General features: G+C 51.3%; 1 protein-coding gene across 1 annotated transcript; it reads right to left on the reverse strand.

Annotated features, from left to right (window-relative positions):
• Positions 1-4,675: 4,675 nt before the first annotated feature.
• Positions 4,676-10,648, reverse strand: LOC102559075 (endonuclease domain-containing 1 protein). Its single transcript, XM_006262837.4, has 2 exons — positions 9,690-10,648; positions 4,676-9,094 (listed from the first exon to the last, which is right to left on the reverse strand). The coding sequence occupies exons 1-2, from the start codon at positions 9,975-9,977 to the stop codon at positions 7,745-7,747; spliced, it is 1,638 nt and encodes a 545-aa protein (XP_006262899.1). The 5' UTR covers positions 9,978-10,648; the 3' UTR covers positions 4,676-7,744.
• Between the last annotated feature and the right edge of the window lie 7,744 nt (positions 10,649-18,392).

Below are 18,392 nucleotides of genomic sequence, written 5' to 3' on the forward strand. Positions count from 1 at the left end.
AAGAGCTTGACTGTATAATCATCCATCTCCTGCTCATGGGTCCTGATGGCACAAAGTCTGCCTACCTGGGCCCGGAGCTCAGTCACCTGGGACTCCAAGGACCTCACTAAGGAGCATACACCACAGGTGGCGGTGACCTTGCTCCTATTCTCAGTTGCTGGCAGCTGTGCCAGGCAGCCCTCGCAGCCCGGATCCACGGGCTGCATCTGGGTTCCGTCTCAGTGGAGGCCTCAGTGATGAAAGGGAAGGGAGCACCAGCTGGAGCCGAGGTGGGAAGCCACGGGGTGTGACATGTCCCCATCACTGTATGGTAATAGTCTATGCTACTACCCATGAGCTGGCCAAGGAACTGGCCTGCGAACTGCCTGCAAACTCCCCTGTTTGCAGTCACTATTCACTGGCTACCTGGACACAGACTCCCTAGTTGCAGCCCCCTTCTTAGGGCTTCTGCCAGGCCCAGGCAGCAATCGCTCAGAAATCGCTCACTCGGTCAGCAACCCATCAACAATCAGCAATCACTCAGCAGTCAGCAATCACTCCCAGCTTCTCAGAGCACACGCCCCAAACACACACAGCCCACCAAACAAACCCTCAGCAAAACCAAATTCATAGATTCATAGATTCATAGATGTTAGGGTCGGAAGTGACCTCAATAGATCATCGAGTCCGACCCCCTGCATAAGCAGGAAAGAGTGCTGGGTCTAGATGACCCCAGCTAGATACTCATCTAACCTCCTCTTGAAGACCCCCAGGGTAGGGGAGAGCACCACCTCCCTTGGGAGCCCGTTCCAGACCTTGGCCACTCGAACTGTGAAGAAGTTCTTCCTTATGTCCAATCTAAATCTGCTCTCTGCTAGCTTGTGGCCATTATTTCTTGTAACCCCCGGGGGCGCCTTGGTGAATAAATACTCACCAATTCCCTTCTGTGCCCCCGTGATGAACTTATAGGCAGCTACAAGGTCGCCTCTCAACCTTCTCTTGCGGAGGCTGAAAAGGTCCAGTTTCTCTAGTCTCTCCTCATAGGGCTTGGTCTGCAGGCCCTTGACCATACGAGTTGCCCTTCTCTGGACCCTCTCCAGGTTATCCGCATCCTTCTTGAAGTGCGGCGCCCAGAATTGCACACAGTACTCCAACTGCGGTCTGACCAGCGCCCTATAGAGGGGAAGTATCACCTCCCTGGATCTATTCGTCATGCATCTGCTGATGCACGATAAAGTGCCATTGGCTTTTCTGATGGCTTCGTCACACTGCCGGCTCATGTTCATCTTGGAGTCCACTAGGACTCCAAGATCCCTTTCCACCTCTGTGCCACCCAGCAGGTCATTCCCTAGGCTGTAGGTGTGCTGGACATTTTTCCTCCCTAGGTGCAGCACTTTGCATTTCTCCTTGTTGAACTGCATCCTGTTGTTTTCTGCCCACTTGTCCAACCTATCCAGGTCTGCCTGCAGCTGTTCCCTGCCCTCCGGCGTGTCCACTTCTCCCCATAGCTTTGTGTCATCTGCAAACTTGGACAGAGTACATTTGACTCCCTTGTCCAAGTCACTGATGAAGACATTAAAGAGTATCGGTCCAAGGACCGAGCCCTGCGGGACCCCACTGCCCACACCCTTCCAGGTCGAGACCGACCCATCCACCACAACTCTTTGGGTGCGACCCTCCAGCCAATTCACCACCCACTGGACTGTGTAGTCATCCACATCACAGCCTCTTAGCTTGTTCACCAGTATGGGGTGGGATACTGTATCGAAGGCCTTCCTGAAGTGTAAGTATACGACATCCACCCCTCCTCCTGTGTCCAGGTGTTTCGTAACCTGGTCATAGAAAGAGACTAGATTGGTCAGGCATGATCTGCCCGCCACAAACCTGTGCTGGTTTCCCCTCAGCATAATTTGCCCTCCCGGGCTCTCACAAATGTGAGCCTTGATAATTTTTTCAAAGACTTTACCAAGGATGGAGGTGAGACTGACCGGCCTATAGTTGCCCGGGACCTCCTTCCTCCCCTTTTTGAAAATGGGGACCACGTTAGCCCTTTTCCAGTCCTCCGGGACTTGGCCCGTGCACCACAAGCATTCGAATATTCCCGCCAGTGGCTCTGCAATGATGTCGGCCAGTGCCTTCAGCACCCTCGGATGGAGCCCATCCGGGCCTGCCGACTTAAAGGCATCCAGTTCTTCCAAATGATTCTGCACCATCTCAGGGTCTACGCGTGGCAGTCTGGCACCTTGCTGCTGCCTCTCTACAACCCCAGTGAGAGACTTGTCGTGCCCCTCGCTTAGGAACACTGAGGCAAAGAACTCGTTGAGGAGTTCAGCCTTGTCCCCCTGTCTGTCACCAATTGTTTCTGCCCATTTAGCAGCGGTCCTATTCCTCCCTGGGCCTTCCTTTTACTCCCAATATATCTAAAAAACAATTTCTTGTTGTCTTTTACTTGGGTTGCCATCCTCAGCTCCATGGTAGCTTTGGCACAGGCAGCTGGATCACTTACCTATCCTGGGCAGGATCTGGTGCCTGGCTTCTTTCCTTCCTCCAGCAGCTGCCTGAAAACTGCAATTCTAGTATAATAAAGGGCTTAGTCTGTCTCTGTGTGTCTGTCTGTCCATAACACTTTGGACAAGTGCGCGTGCACCGCTGGGAGGGTTGGCGGTGATTGGCTCCATAGGCAGGGAGGCGGTTGGAAGCCCCGCTGCTAAGGAGGCGGAGGTGGAGGCGGAGGCGAGCAGGGGGAGGGAGCCACTGCTGCTGCCTCAGGCAGGGGGTGGAAGAGGAGGCGAAGGCGGAAGCAGGTTGCGGGGAGGGAGCTGCAGTCGCTGCCACCACCGCCACCTCCTCAGCCATGGGGTGGGAGCTGCTGCCACCACCACTACTGCTGCTGCTCCCTCCCCAGGCAAGGAGGCAGAGGGGAGATGGAGGTGGAGGCTGCTGGGGTACTTTGTGGTGGCAGTGAACACGCCTGGGCCACCCGGGCAATGGGGCTTCCCCCCACCTCCCTGCCTGAGGGTAAAGGGGGGAATCACGGAGGCGGTGCCCCCCTGCCCGCCCTCCTGCCTGTGCCAGAACAGCCAGCTGGGAGGGGGAGGCGACAGGCAGGCAGGCAGGGAGGGCAGCAGGGAGGGACAGGGAGGCAGCCGGACGCGGGCCAGGTGGACGTGGAACGGGGGGAGCTGGGCCAGACCCAGAGTGGCGGGGAGGGTGGGTGAAGCAGGCCTGGACCCGGAGCAGCAGGGTTGGGGCCAAACCCGGAGCAGTGGTGTGGGGGTGGGGAGTGGGGCTGGACCCGGCGCGGTGGGGAGTGGGGGAGGATGGAGCAGGTCCGGACCCAGAGCAGTAGGGCAGGAGCGGGTGGAGCAGGGCCAGACCTGGAGTAGGAGGGAGGGTTGGAGCAGGGCTGGATGAGGAGAAACAGGAGGGGAGGGGAGAGGTGGGGAGGGGTGGGACCCGGACATGGGTCTCTATCCCCTCACGCCCCCTCCATCATTCTTGATGGGCAATTTACTAGTAGGTTCATATGCCCCATTTCCAAGCTAATGCCCAGGGCCCACACCCTAGATTTGAACTTATCATAGATTCATAGATTCATAGATGCTCGGGTCAGAAGGGACCTCAACAGATCATTGAGTCCGACCCCCTGTCCATGGCAGGAAAGAGTGCTGGGGTCAGACGACCCCAGCCAGATGCCTCTCCAGCCTGCTCTTGAAGACCCCCAAGGTAGGGGAGAGCACCACCTCCCTTGGAAGCTCATTTCAAGTTTTGGCTAGCTTTACTGTGAAGAAGTTTTTCCTGGTGTCTAGCCTAAATCTGCTCTCTGTCAGTTTGTGACCGTTGTTCCTTGTTACCCCAAGAGGCGCCCTGGTGAACAGAGCATCTTCGATCCCTTGCACCCCCCTAATGAATTTGTAGGCAGACACAAGATCACTTCTCAGCCTTCTCTTGTGGAGGCTGAAGAGGTCCAAGTCCCTTAGTCTGTCCTCATAGGGTTTGGCCTGCAAACCCTTAACCATATGAGTGGCCCTCCTCTGGACCCTCTCAAGGTTATTCACATCCTTCTTAAAGTACGGCGCCCAAAACTGGACACAGTACTCCATCTGCAGTCTGACCAATGCCGCATAGAGGGGAAGTATCACCTCCTTGGTTCTCTTTGTCATGCACCTGCTAATGCATTATAAAGTGTGGTTAGCTTTGCTGATGATTTTGTCACACTGATGACTCATGTTCATCTCCCCAGGGAAAGCTCAGCACCCAAGGGTCTGTGCCACACAGCAAGTCCAGCTCCCTGGAAGTCCTTTTGAAGCCTCTGGGGAATTGTGGCCATGAAGCCTGTTGGGCTCCCCACTCAGCAGGCCCCAGCTGTGGAGCAGTACAGCAGCCATAGCTCAGGCACATTTTAAGAGGCTTTAGCTATGTGGGACCTGCATGTTTGTATAGTGCTCATGCACTCCAAATGGGGAAAACATGCCATTAGGGCAGGGCTTGAAATACTTCATGTGTACATGTGTCTGCTTTCTTCAACCCCTAAAGGTGAAATAGGCTTTGTACCAAAATGAAAGGGCTTGTCCTTAGTTTGCAGCTGGATTAATCTAAACAAGTACTAAATACTGAACTTCCATAGTGCTTGGAAGCTCACAGTTGGAGCAGTGGTGAGCTGTGCAGAGGTCTGGCCTACCAAAAGAAAAGGAGTTCCCAAATTTTGTTCTAGGGTTTTTTTTAATCAGCCACTCTGCAGAACGGAGATAAACAAAAGGATATTGCCCAAGTGGGTGCATGGGCATTCGCGGGGGTGAAGAAATGATGGTCATTTCCTGGGAACTGCAGAATGAAACAAGGATCAAGAAATACTTGAGTTGGACATTGGGGGTGTGGCTGTGGTGATGGCTGAGTGTACTGAAAGGGAAGGAGGAATGTGCAGCATTGTCTGTTTGTGCAGAGGTCAAAGGGTAGAAACTGGGGCAAGGCAGGGCTCCCTGGGAAAGGACAAAGCCCTGAACCTGGGGATACCTGCAACAGCCAGCCAGTGCCCCATCCCACAGTGCTGTCCTTATGAGGCAGGGCAGGGAGAAGGGGAAAGTGGAGGTTGAGGGAGGGTTGGGACCTGGGCAGGGAAAGGCCATGTTCCTTGCTTTGGTTTGACTGAAATCCTAAGAACAAACTGGTGCTATATTGTGGTTGGAGCAGATCAGAGAGGAAAGGAGTTTTCCTAATGATAGACAGACAGAGGAACATGCCAGGAGACTGGCTGAGAGACAGGGGCAGACTGGTTAATAGCCCACAGTGTGTCTGGGGATAGACATTGTAGCTTTCCATGTGGGTGCAGACCTGAATGGGAGAAAGGTCCTGCCCCTCAGAGACCAGCATCCTCAAAAATGTTGCTTTGCCAGAGGGAACTGCCCCTTGCTGCAAAGGTTTCTGCCCCTGCAAAGGATTCTGTCCCTTGCTGTAAATGTTTCTGCCCAAGCCCATTTCCCTTTCTTTGTGGGAGGAGGTGGGAAAGGTGTGTGGGGGGGGGGGGTGTTGTGTGGCTCCTAGGAGGCTGGGCTAGGGTTGAATCTGGTTTACTTTCAGATTCCAGTGCCTGTGGGACATGGTGCGACTGCCCAGTCTGAGTCCCTGATTTGGGATGAGTTCTTGTACAGTGACCGACTAGTAAAGTGAAAAGTAGCTTCCTTTGCTGCCACCCCCCTCCAACCACACACATGCACATGCATAGACACACATGCTGCTTAGAACCAAGGGAAACACTGACTCCGCCTGGAAAACCTACAAGCAGCAAATTGGCCTTAATGTGGAGGCCACCAGGGCAAACACACACGTGGCACCTGGAAGTCTCCACAATCCAGGGGTGCATGGGAGAAGGGGGAGTGCGGCTCCTGCTCTGGGGGTCCAGGCCCCCCTACCTGTGTTGTGGGAGGAGGCTGCTGCTGCTGCAGGCTGCCTGCTGCACCCGGAGCACAGGTGGGGGAGAGAAATGGGCCCCCAGGGCCTCCACCGAGATGTGCCCAGTGGCAGGAGCACCCCATCCCCCCAACATGCCTCTGGACCACAAAAAGTCCCAGACCTGGCCAGGCCAGACTGGGGCCCGATCCCACTTCTGTGCCTCTGCTGCACTGAACGTCAGGCTCTGGCCTAGCTGGGTCTGTAAGTCTCCATGGTCCAGGGGCTTGTAGGGGATCTCCTGCCACTGGGTGCAGCCCAGTGGAGGCCCCAGGGGCCTGTGCCTTCTCTTCCCCACCTGTACTCTGGCCAACTTCTGCTCTGACTTGACTTGAAACTACAGACTAAAGAGAAACACAAATAAAAAGCCTGGACGAAGGAAGAGAGCAAATGTGAGTATCACACGGGGCCTGCAAGGCATGCTAATCAGGGTTCAGATGAAAGCATTCCAAAGTGGAACACTTTCATTAACTTCTGTCAGTCCCTGCATGGGATTGGGGCTGGGCTGATGCATCTCATCCCCACCCCCAGTGCTGTCTGCAGGATGAAGGGGGAGATGCGGAATTTAAATCCATTTCCATCCATCTGACCAGGCTTGTCATTCTGGGCATGCTCGGAAGGGATGTGCTACAGTTATTGCCTTGATTTCCCCTCTCTCCTGCACTGCTCCAGCCTCTTCCACCCAGGACAGTTTCGAAATGTCTCTAAAAACGCAGGTGGAAAAAGACCACAACTAACAACTGTTGGAGGTGCCCAATAGTATGGATGTTGCATGGAATAGTGATTTCCCTGGGTTCCCTCACCCTGTGAAGATCCTTCAGCCCATGGCCTTTCCATGTATCTGGCTCCTTTCCCTCCCCACAGTTGGAAAGGGCTGCTGCTTTGGATGAAGTGTGGACTCTGGGGAGTCTCCCATTTCCACCTGCTGGGGCTGGAAGAGTGTGGGGCTCATGTTTCCCACTTGCAGCACACTTGCTGTGCCATCCATTCAGTTCCCTGTGTCTTGGCCCAGTAATTTCTATTTGGCTAAAGCTTGTTATCCATAAGGGAAGCCAGTCTGGAGCAGAAAACATTCACAGGGGAAAATCCCTGTGTCCCTTGGGGATTTGTCATGGTGACTGGTCACTGTCAGTATGCCAGTGGGTCACACTCAGGAACGTACTGAGGTTCCAGCTGGATTTTAAAGCTGACACCCAACAGGCTGAGCTTACAGCTCGTTTGTCAACTGGCCACAGAGGTATTTAATACAGAGAGAACGGGATGACTTTTCCTTGGGAGAGCTGTCCTCAAATCAGGTTACTTCACTGTTCTTTATCACTCTGCAAGTTTATTAATTCAGCAAGAAGTACAGAGTTAAAAATGTTGCTGGTGTTATGCACACAAGCTACACAACTTTTCCTCACTTATAGAACAGCATTTAAATGTGTCCATTGCAGTGAGAAACTTGGGGGGGGGGGGGGGGGGGTTGCTACACATCTTATTCTAGGGCATCAGTCAGATCATGCATCTGGCACGGTGACCTTCATTGGGCCCTGCAATGAAATGTGTGCTTTTATTGCCACTGAGCCAGATTTCAGTACCTAACACCTCCACTAAGAACAATAAAGAATATCCTCTCCCCCTGCCCAACTCAGATCACCCTACCTACCCTGAGCACAAGGGGTGATGCAGCAACCACAGCCCTTTGAAAGACCTGGAACTAGAAAAGGAGATGGCTGGTAGTTGCTCTTGCAGCCACACCCTGCGCTCACTCTCAGACTCCATCTCCAATCACGTCCGCAGCCACATGGAGGTGGAGGGTCCCTGCCTGGGGGGCATCTCAAGGGACGCAGTACTTCCACGTCCACCTCCAGCCTCCAACATAGCACCACTGGTAGCTGTAACCATGGTGCCCGCAGTAGTGATGTGGAGAGCAGCAGTAATTCCAGTTCTGCCGATAGTCTGTGTAGCACCAGAAATAACGTTCCCCATAGAGGCCACAGGGAAAGTCAGCCCGACATAGCTGCCCTGTTACAGTCACAGTTGAGTACTGAGGTGAGCAGTACGCTGTTCCCCCATCCCCTCGTGCACACTCATATTGAGACGTACACTTCTCAGTGCAGCAGTAATCCCAGTAATTCCAGTAATAGCTCTTAGAAGTGTAACACCAACTGTAGGCAGTTCCCTTATGTTTCCCACAGGCATGACCAATGCAGTGCCACCCCCAGGCTGTAACATCAGAGTCTGGCTGGTGTTTCTGCTCCTGCAGAATACAAACTTTTCTTGAAGTGCCTGGGGTCTGGGCCAGCCCAGAGGCAGAAGGAGCAGAAGAGAGAACACATGCCAGGTTGTCCTGGTTGTACATCGCAGTAAACTTCCTTTGCCAGGCTTCTGAGCTGGACACTTCTACAAAGGCCCTGACTGCTGTGAACCGCACCTCGGACAGATCCACATTCCTGCTCTTCATCACCCAGTTGGTCCTTTTGTCCAGTTTCTGCCTTTCCTCTGGAGGGAGGAACTGGAAATAAGAGTCCAGCACCCGGTCCTGGAAAGCGATGTACACAGAGGCCCTTAGAGCAGACAAAGCCTCCTGGCTTCTCTGGCTCTCACCACTGCAATTGTCTGCGAAGATCCTGAGTCTCTGAAGAGTCTGGTTCAACACCAGCAGCTCCCCATTTAATTGTGTCACAGGGAGGATTTGCAGCCGGGATTCCTCTTTGTTCTCAGCCAGGAAGGCAAGGGAGAATTTGTGGTCGGTGTTGCGGTTGTCACAGCATGCGGCCATCCAAACATGGCTGGGCACTGATACCCGGTGGCACAGCTGTGCCTGGTCCCTTTCCTGGTCCTCACCCCCTCTGGAAATCATCTCCCTATTGGGACCAGAGCCTGTCACCAGGTAGGCAACTCCACCCAGGCTGAGGCAGCTCTTGGCCAGCTCTGCCTGGAATAGGTGCTGCAGCTTGTGCCAGCGGCTCCAGAGGAAGCAGGGCTTCATGGGGATGGTGTTGGTGAGGGTGAAAATTGCCGTGTGGTTGCTGTTGCACTGGAGGCCATTTGGGTTGAGGGGTCCTGGGTCATAGGAGGTGTCCTCATAGTCCTCGCTGACAGCCTGGCTGAATCTCAGATCCTCTGGGGTCAGGCCTGACTCTGCCTCTGTTGTCATGTCTGAGCCCTTGTCTGCACCAAAGAGCTGGGGGAGCAAAAAGGCAGAGTGACTTGTCCTTCTCAGGAATTCCCATGCTGGGGACATGGCCCCTTCTCCGCCCTGAATACACACAGCCAGACCCTGGGATGCCCCTTCACCTCCCTGCCTCTAGCATGTGCATTCCCCCTTTCTTCCAGGAATCCTCTTCCTCCCTCTTCCTGAACCCTCCATCTCCCTCCCTTGGAGTCAAACCCTTCTTCTCCAACAACCTCCCCCCAATGTCTTCATCATGTTGGGGAGCAGCATGGGGTATTCTGCCATGCTCTCCACTTTGTCCAGCTGGAGAACAGCCCACATCCCCCCTGTTTCTTCTGGGTGTCAGCTCCTAAGCTCAGCCTGTGCCTCCCTTCCCCGAGGTCTCCCACCCTGTCCCCCATTATCCCCCTGCTTCTGCCTTGCCAGGATCTGAACCCCTTTTCACACCTCCCCACATGCCTACCACATTCACTTTCTCTCTGGATACCTGTCTTTAATGTCCCTTCCCCTGTCCTTCCATCTCTCTCCCTCAAACCCATGCTTATCAAGTCCCTGAGCTGCTTGTAATCTGACACAGTGACTGGCCCAGTTCTCCGGGACTGACCTGTGGCTCTACGAACCATCTGCTCCTTCTCTGGGGCTGCCCTTCACAGGCCGTCTCGTTCAGCGTGTACGCAGACCAACGTGGGATGCGGTGGTCCCTGTCATACAGGGTGGCATAGTGGTACGTGCCATTGTATCTCTGGCAGATCTTTGCTGTGCGTTGGGTGTTGAACCCCTCTGGCTCAACTCCTTTGTAGAAATACTGCTGGCACCGACTGAATGATCCCACTTCAGCCAGCACCAGCCCAGCCCATAGGGAGACACAGCCTAGTAGTGTGGGTAGCCCCATGGCTTGGAGAGATGGTGGGGCTAGTCTCTGCTTAGCTGCTCTGTGTATGGACCCTGGGAGGTGTCTGGTTATACAAGAGTATTGTGGAAGGTGGGGCAACTTAGAAGTTTCCTGTCAGGGCTCTCAGAAAAACAAAAACGAGTTGTGCCAAGACCTTATCAGTGTTTTCCAGACCTAGCTCAAGGCCCCAGGACTATTGGAGCATTGGCCAAACAACTATGGAAACAGGTGTGGCTTTGGAAAAAAGCCAGCTGGGTCTTTCCTGCTGCACACTGCTTTCTTCCCAGCCCGGGAATATGGGATTAACTTTAACTCCCACTGATTTCCTTCACTCCATGGCCTGGGAACGGGAAGGCAGTACAGCACTCAAGTCTGAGAAACATCTGCTACATGGGTTGTTGGGTGCCTGAGCTGGGACAATGTGGTAGGGGTGGCCTGGTGGGTGCAGTGTGATGGGGTGCCTGTCTGAGTGGGGAGGAAAACTGTTGATTGTGCAGGAATCCAAGGGCGGGGGGGCACAGCAAGAAGGGATTCTAGGGAGGGAGTGTCTGGCTGGGGCGGGACAGACCCAGCGTGAGGGTTCAGCTGGAACACAGGCGGCCGGGCCTGTGGGTAGACCCTGAATCATTGAATCATAGAAAATGAGGGTAGGAAGGGACCTCAGGGGGTCATCTAGTCCAACCTCCTGCTCAAAGCAGGACCATCCCCAGCTAGACCATCCCAGCCAAAGCTTTGCCTAGCCAGGTCTTAAAAACCTTCAAGGATGGAGCTTCTACCACCTCTCTGGGTAACCTGTTCCAGTGTTTTACTACCCTCCTAGTGAGAAAAATCTTCCTCATAACTAAACTAAGCCTCCCTTGTTGCAATTTGAGACCATTGATCCTTGTTGTGTCATCTGCCATCACTGAGAACAGTCCAGCTCCATCCTCTTTTGAACCCCCTTCAGGTAGTTGAAGCCTGCTATTAAGTCCCCTTTCAGTCTCCTCTTCTCTAGACTAAATAGCCCAGTTCCCTCAACCTCTACTCAGAAGTCATGTCCCCCAGTCCCCTCACCATTTTTGTCACCCTCCGCTGGACTCTCTCCAATTTGTCCACATCCTGTCCACATCTGTAGTGGGGGGGCCCAAAACTGAACACAGTACTCCAGATGTGGCCTCACCAGTGCTGAATACAGGGAAATATCACTTCCCTTGACCTACTGGCAACACTCCTAGCAATGCAGACCAGGATGCCATTAGCCTTCTTGGCAACAAGGGCACACTAATGATTCATATTCAGCTTACTGTCCACTGTAACCCCAGGTCCTTTTCTGCGGAGCTGCTGCCCAGCCAGTCAGCCCCCAGCCTGCACCAGTGCATGGGATGGTTCTGTCCTAAGTGCGGGACTTTGCACTTGGCTAGTTGAACCTCATGAGATTTTTTTTGCCCCGATCCTCCGAATTGTCTGGGTCACTCTGAATCCTAACTCTGCCCTCCAGCATATCTACTACTTTCCCCAGTTTGGTGTCATCTGCAAACTTGCTGAGGGTGTGCTCTATGCCATCTTCTAGGTCGTTGATGAAGACACTGAACAAAACCGGCCTCAGGACCTACCCCTGGGGCACTCCAGTTGATACTGGCTGCTAACTAGACATTGAGCCATTGATTACTACCCTCCGAACCGGATGTTCCAGACAGTTTTCTATCAACCTCACAGTCCATTCATCCAGCCTGTACTTCCTGAGCTTGCCTGCAAGAATGTTGTGGGAGAACATACCAAAGCGTTGCTAAAATCAAGATACACCACATCCACCAGTCTCCCCACATCCACAGAGCCAGTCATCTCATTATAGAAGGCAGTCAGGGTGGTCAGGCATGACTTGCCTCTGGTGAATCCATGCTGACTGTTTCTAATCACCTTCTTCTCCTCCAAGTGCTTAGAAATGGATTCCTTGAAGATCTGCTCCAACATTTTTCCAGGGACTGAGGTGAGGCTGGCTGGTCTGTAGTTTCCTGGATCCTCCTTTTTCTCTTTCTTAAATATAGGTGTTATGTTGCCCTTTTCCAATCATCCAGGACCTCTCCTGATCACTATGAGTTTTCAAAGATGATGGCCAGTGGGTCTTCAATCACATCAGCCAACTCCCTCAGCACCCTCAGGTGCGTGCCATCCAGCCCCATGGATGTGTACACGTCCAGCTTTTCAAAGTAGGGCAACCATGAGATTGCAACCATGATGTCAGCTACATGGGGTACAGGTAGCCAGGGCATCAGACTGGTGTCTGGCTCAGCGGGAGCAGAGAACATGGGGCCTGGTCCCAAGACAAGACAAGAGGGACATCCAAGAGACATAGTCCAGGATGCAAGCCAAGATCAGAAGCCAAGAGAACCAGACAGCAGGTGCTGAGCTCCAGGAAGATTCAAGAGCAGGGTTGGGGAAAGCTAAAGCTACATCAGGAACCAGGAGTACCAGGGAGAGCAGTGAACATAAGGCTTGCTGGAGCAGACTAAGGCTGTTGTCAAGGTGTGCCTACAACCTGAGGCTGTAGGTATGCTTAAAAGGGCTGAGTGGTGCTCTCAGCAACCAGTCCAGTTACAGAAAACTGGGAAAGTTGCATGAGCCCAGGATCAAGGTCAAGTGTGGAAGCTCAAGAGCTCTTCCTGGCCAGGCCTGCATGACCAGAGGCCCAGACGCCCAGGGATGGACAGAGAATGAGATGTTCAGAGGCAGCCGACAATTTCTACCGAAGCCTTTTCTATGTATATTAAGGAAAGCACGATATTAAGCTATTTTTTCCTAAATTTGTGTGTGTAGAAGTTGTCTGCCACTTCCAAAAGTCTGAGTTTTCATCAGGAAACCAAAACCTGAAAAAATAGCCAAAAAAGCTTGAATTTTAGGTCCCTGGTCTCAAATTTTTGGTGTTCAAAAAAAGCTGAAAACATTTTGCCTTATGGGGTTTTTATACAAGCCTTAGAAATCATGGGGAGATGGGTTTAGAAGAGACATCAAGAGGTCCCCCAGTTCAACTCAGGCTCAGGATCAAGTGTTCCTAGACCAGTGATTCTTAACCAGAGCACCTTGGCATCCTGGCGTGGCCTGAGATCCTTTTAAGGATGCTGCAGAGTACCATGCAATGTTAGCACTATTAGGTGTGCAAACATGATTTACAAGATAAACCTAAAGATTTCAAATAGGAATCTGACTGGGTTTATTCATTCTGATCTGTTGGGATCTTTCTGAATTCTCTGCACAGAAGAATAGTTCTATTATCTTTCTGCAGTCAAAAAAACAAGTGAAAATTAACAGCTGATATTTTTCTAGGGGTGCCTTGGGACTCAAAAGATTGAGGACCACTGTCTTAGACCATCTCTCACTGAAGGATCCCTAACCTTTTTACCACCAATGCCAGGGATACCTCTACCCCCAAGGTAAGTTGATTTGGTTCCTCACTACCTTTTTAGGCCATGTTGTCTCAACAGGAGTGGGCACTTGCATCCCAAGCTCCAAGTGCATTGTGGAACAGGTGCTTCAGTAAGCAGCAGGACATTTGGAGGACAGTATGTAGGTGTTTCCAGCTCAACTCCAATGGGTCAACTAAAAAAAAAATTCCAGCATTCTCCAGGGAAGGTTATTCTGGAAGCTGACAACCCTGGCAGCATCCAGCCTGTTGTTAACCATGCAGGCATGGGCAACTCCACAGCTAGACAAGCTATGGCGAAGGAACTCTGTGTCATCCAGAAGGTGTAGACACTGTGCTTCTTTTCCAGCCTGCTGGAGTTGCTCACAGCCAGATTTGCTCACATGGCTTCCAAGTTACACTGGGCCAGCCCAGGTGCCCACAACCGGATCCTGTGCCCACATTGCTAATGTCAATACCTGGTTTCTTCATCCATTTACACAAAACAAACAGAGATTAATTCTTTGGTGTCATTAACACATTTGTCACATTCTAAGCAGGTCTCTGAAACAGTTCATCACCTCCTTGGTTCCAATACCTAAACCCTGTTAGCATGACTGGAGGTCAAAATTATGAATTTGCCACACATCCAACCAGATTTTCAAGCTGAAATAGGACACACTAGATTTACCAGCTGGATAATGTTTTCTATAGCCCCTTTTTCATGAGACAGGGAACATTCACATACTAATGTTTAAGATGAGTCTTTCTAAGCTCATTTTTTACATGGAACACCATTTTTCTTAGCAGGCCACTTCATGCTTAACTATCTACACATAGTAGTTATTCATTCACCAAGACCTAAGAGGTATAAAATCAGCAGTTTTTACATTCAGATTAAAGGTGTTCTAGGCATATCCTGCAGAAAATGTAGTATATTGCAAACAATTGAGATAGAAGGGCACTGAAGTCCAGCAGTTGTAACTGCAGAACAATACAAATCCCCACGTTTTCACTGTATTTAGTTATGATCATCAGTTATTGAGTCTTTGGTGTCTTTAGCATACTGATCATGTTCTAGGGAACTCTCTGAGCAGCAAAGTGCCAGATTGTTTTAATCTGGAATGAGCTAAATGAACAAATTGCTCTCACTGAATCCTTGATTTCAGGTCACCAAGTTCTGCTCTAAACTGGGCCCCCAAAGCCAGAGATCTGCTATTGCTCAGCAGGAGGGATGTGTAACTTTTTTGGGGAGGATGAGTCCAAGGGGACCTTCATGCACTCACAGGAAGAAGCGAACATGCTGTGCTAAACACAATCCTCGGAAAACAAGAGACACTTAAAGTGAATGACTGCCCTGCAATATGGTAGGTGCATCAACTGGCTGTTTAATTCATACAGTCTACAAGACAATCCTCTAAACTGTAAAATAGGATTTGAATAGAAGCAGCACAGGCAGCCCCATGGCTAGGAGAGATGGCAGGGTTGGTATCTGCTTGGTTGCTATGTATTTGGTATGCAGGAAATGCCTTGCTTCATGTGACCCTTTAATACAAAATATAACTTTCTTCTTGGCAGAGCAGTCGGAAATGGACTAAGCAGCCATGGCCTTATCAGTATTTTGCATTGGTGACTGAGGCACTATTTCTAGCAGAGCATCAGTCATGCAGGTACATAAACAGGGTTATTTTTGGAAAGGGGCCAGCTGGCCCTCTCCTGCTGTGCACACGTGGCAGGAACACACGACATGAGTTGTAGACCCTTGCTTTGGTGGGGCAGGATTTGCTCTTCTCTTGGGGCAAAGGGGAAATACAGCTCCTAGGATGTTGTTGAGCTGTGAGAAGCATCTGAGCAGTGCTGTGTGGAGGCTGAAGGAATAGCTTGGAGGTGGACGGCTGAGGAGGTATCTGAGTATCTGAAATTGCTTGGGAATGACAGCGATGCCTGACCAGGAACAGGCTTATTATGGTAGGTGCGGTGAAGCAGTATGACTGTCTGGATGGGCAGGGAAGTTGTGTTCTCTGTTTGGCCTAGGTGAGACAAGAGAGGATTCTGTGATGGGCATGACAGACTAGCAGATGCAGGAGCAAACCATCTTGATGCGCAGGAAAACTAGCAAATATGACAGAAGACCAGCTTGGCTTAGCAGGGAACTCTTCAGTAAACTAAATCATAAAAAGGAAGCTTATAAGAAGTGGAAACTTGGACAAATAAATAGGGAAAAATATAAGAGCATTGCTCAGGTATGCAGGTTAGGGACAATTTGGAGAAGCTGGACATATACAAGTCCACGGCATTAGATGGGATGCACTCAAGGGTGTGGAGGGAGTTGGCAGCTGGTATTAAGTGGAGTGCCCCAGGGGTTGGTCGTGGGGTCAGTTTTGTTCCATGTCTTCAACAACCTGGACAATGGCACAGAATGCACCCTCAGCAAGTTTGCAGATGACACCAAGCTGGGGAGAGTAGTAAACATGCTGGAGGGTAGGGCTAGGATTCAGAGTGACCTCAGCAAATTGCAGGATTGGTTTGAAAGGAATCTTATGAGGCTCCACAAGTCCTGCACTTAGGACAGAACAATCCCATGCACTGGTACCGGTTGGGGGCTGACTGGCTGGGCAGCAGCTCTGCAGAAAAGGACCTGGGGGTTACAGTGGATAATAAGATAAATATGAGCCAGTAGTGTGCCCTTGTTGCAAAGAAGGCTAGTGGCATCCTGGGCTGCATTGGTAGATGTATTGTCAGCAGGTCAAGGGAAGTGATTATTCCTCTGTATTCAGAACTGGTGAGGCCACATCTAGAGTACCGTGTTCAGTTTTGGGCCCCCCACTACAGAAAAGATGTGGACAAATTGGACAGAGTACAGTAGAGGGCAACAAAAATGTTGAGGTGGCCGGTGGACATGACTTATGAAGAAAGACTGAAGGAACTGGGCTTATTTAGTCTAGAGAAGAGAAGACTGAAAGGGGATTTAATTCCAGCCTTCAACTACCTGAAGGGTTCCAGAGAGGATGGAGCTGGACTGTTCTCAGTGGTGGCAGATGGCAGAACAAGGAGCAATGGTCTCAAGTTGCAGCAAGGGAAGTTTAAGTTGGATGTTAGGAAGAATTTTCTCACTAGGAGGGTAGTAAAACAATGGAACAGGTTACCCAGAGGGGTGGTGGAAGCTCCATCTTTGGAGGTTTTTAAAACCCATCTAGACAAAGCTTTTGTTGGGATGATCTAGTTGGGGCTGGTTCTGATTTGAGCAGGGGGTTGGACTAGATGACTTCCTGAGGTCCCTTCCAGCCCCAATTTTCTATGATTTTATGATTCTATGCACAGGGAGCAAGAGGAACATGGATTAGGCCTAATTTCTGCCTGCCTATCTGTCCACTTGCAGACATATCATATGGAAAATTGGATTTTAAACATTTTTTGTGGAATCTTGGGGTTTTTCTCTTGCAATTGACCCACTAACTGAGCTAGTTCCTGCCCTGAGAGCCCAAAACTGAAAATGTGCCCATTAAAATGTTTGGAGCTCAGGTAAATGAAAAAAAAAAAGAGAAAAGGTAAATGTTTAGAGCTCAGATCTAAGCTTTTTGGTGGCCAAAAGGCTGAAACCATTTTGTGGCACAGGTTCCTCATCCAAGTTTTAGAAATCAAGGAAAGATGAGGTTGGGAGAGTCCAACCCCTGGACCTGGCTCAGAATCAAGTGTAATTAGATGGTTCCTAACCAGGGGGTGTCTGACTTGTTCTTTAATGCCACTGATGCTCGGGATGCCTACTACCTCCCCTAGGTGTGCTGTTCTGGTGCCTTACTACCCTTGGACTACCTAGGGAGTTGAAGCTTAAACCTGAAACAAACTCCTTCGTGGCAGCTGCACACAAACAAGCATGCTATAGGAGAGCATGCACATGGAACGGGAGCTGCCAAAAGCTGCTGTAACAGCAGCGGGGCCTGGTATCCCAATGTCCTTTATGGCATTGCCTTCCTCAGTGCAATGTGGAACAGCTGCTACACTGTATGCTGGGACATTTGGAGGATGGTATCTGGATGATTCCAGCTCAGCTTCAGTGGGAGAGTTACAAAAAGAGAACTCAGCAATTCCCTTGAGCAGCTCTGCCTGGTGCAGCAGTGAAAGTGCAGCAGTGTGAATGTTACCTGGTCTTCCCAGACAAGGAGGACTTGCCTTGTGGCCATCTCTTGTCCATAGACCCCTGGTTCTTGGTGCAGAAAAGAAGTGTGAGCAGGTGGATGACAATGCTGCAGATGGTGCAATGGCCATCAGGATGAGGTAGGCCACTTTCCTGGAAATCTGCATGGAGAGGCAGCCCAACACCTTGGAAGCCCCTTGTAGCAAGAAGTCAGTGGCAAGAGAGATCTAGAGCTTGACAGTCCTTGATCACTGCTGGTCTATTGCAAACTCATTGGACAAGAGCAGATCAAAAATGATAATTAGTAAGGCTTTACCATAGTAATGAATAAACCACTTCACATCCTACATGGATGAACTGGTTTGTTGCAATGGTGCTCAATCTTTTGGCCCCGCTGTCCCCTCCCTGCCCCATGTGCTGGGATTAGGTCCTGGGGGCCTTCCACTACCCCCTTGCCAACTCCTGCATACCAGGATTAGGCCCCCAGAGGCCCAGCACTGCACCTTCTCATCCCCTGTGTGTTGGGATTGGGTCCTGGCAGTCCAGCACCACTCCCTCCCACCCCTTGAATGCTGGGTTTGAATCCCACAGTGGTTTGGCACTGCCCCCTTCCAGTCCCACACTTTGGAATTGGGGCCTGGGGCTTAGTGTTGCCCCCACCTAGTTCTGCACACTGGGCTCAGTCACTGGATCCAGCATGCAAGGCCCAGGGCTCCACATGAGTCAGGAGATTTGGCAGCGGGGGAGCTCCCCCACTGCCAAATGTCCAGACATGTGAAGAGCCCTAAGCAGAGCACATAGTCAAACTAACTACATGACTGTGGAGCCTTAGGCCTAGGGATGAGTTTCAATGGGAGGAGGAATGGAGAGTGCCCCCAGCCAAAGCAAGGTATTGCCTAGTGGT

This window comes from Alligator mississippiensis, chromosome 11 (assembly GCF_030867095.1).
Source record: "Alligator mississippiensis isolate rAllMis1 chromosome 11, rAllMis1, whole genome shotgun sequence".
NCBI lineage: Eukaryota > Metazoa > Chordata > Crocodylia > Alligatoridae > Alligator > Alligator mississippiensis.

Excerpts from the sequence above, each read along its gene's own strand:
- LOC102559075 (XM_006262837.4), bottom strand. The coding sequence starts at position 9,977 with ATGGGGCTACCCACACTACTAGGCTGTGTCTCCCTATGGGCTGGGCTG. Across the intron at positions 9,095-9,689 it reads GATGGTTCGTAGAGCCACAG|CTCTTTGGTGCAGACAAGGG; the intron begins GTCAGTCCCGGA and ends TTGCTCCCCCAG.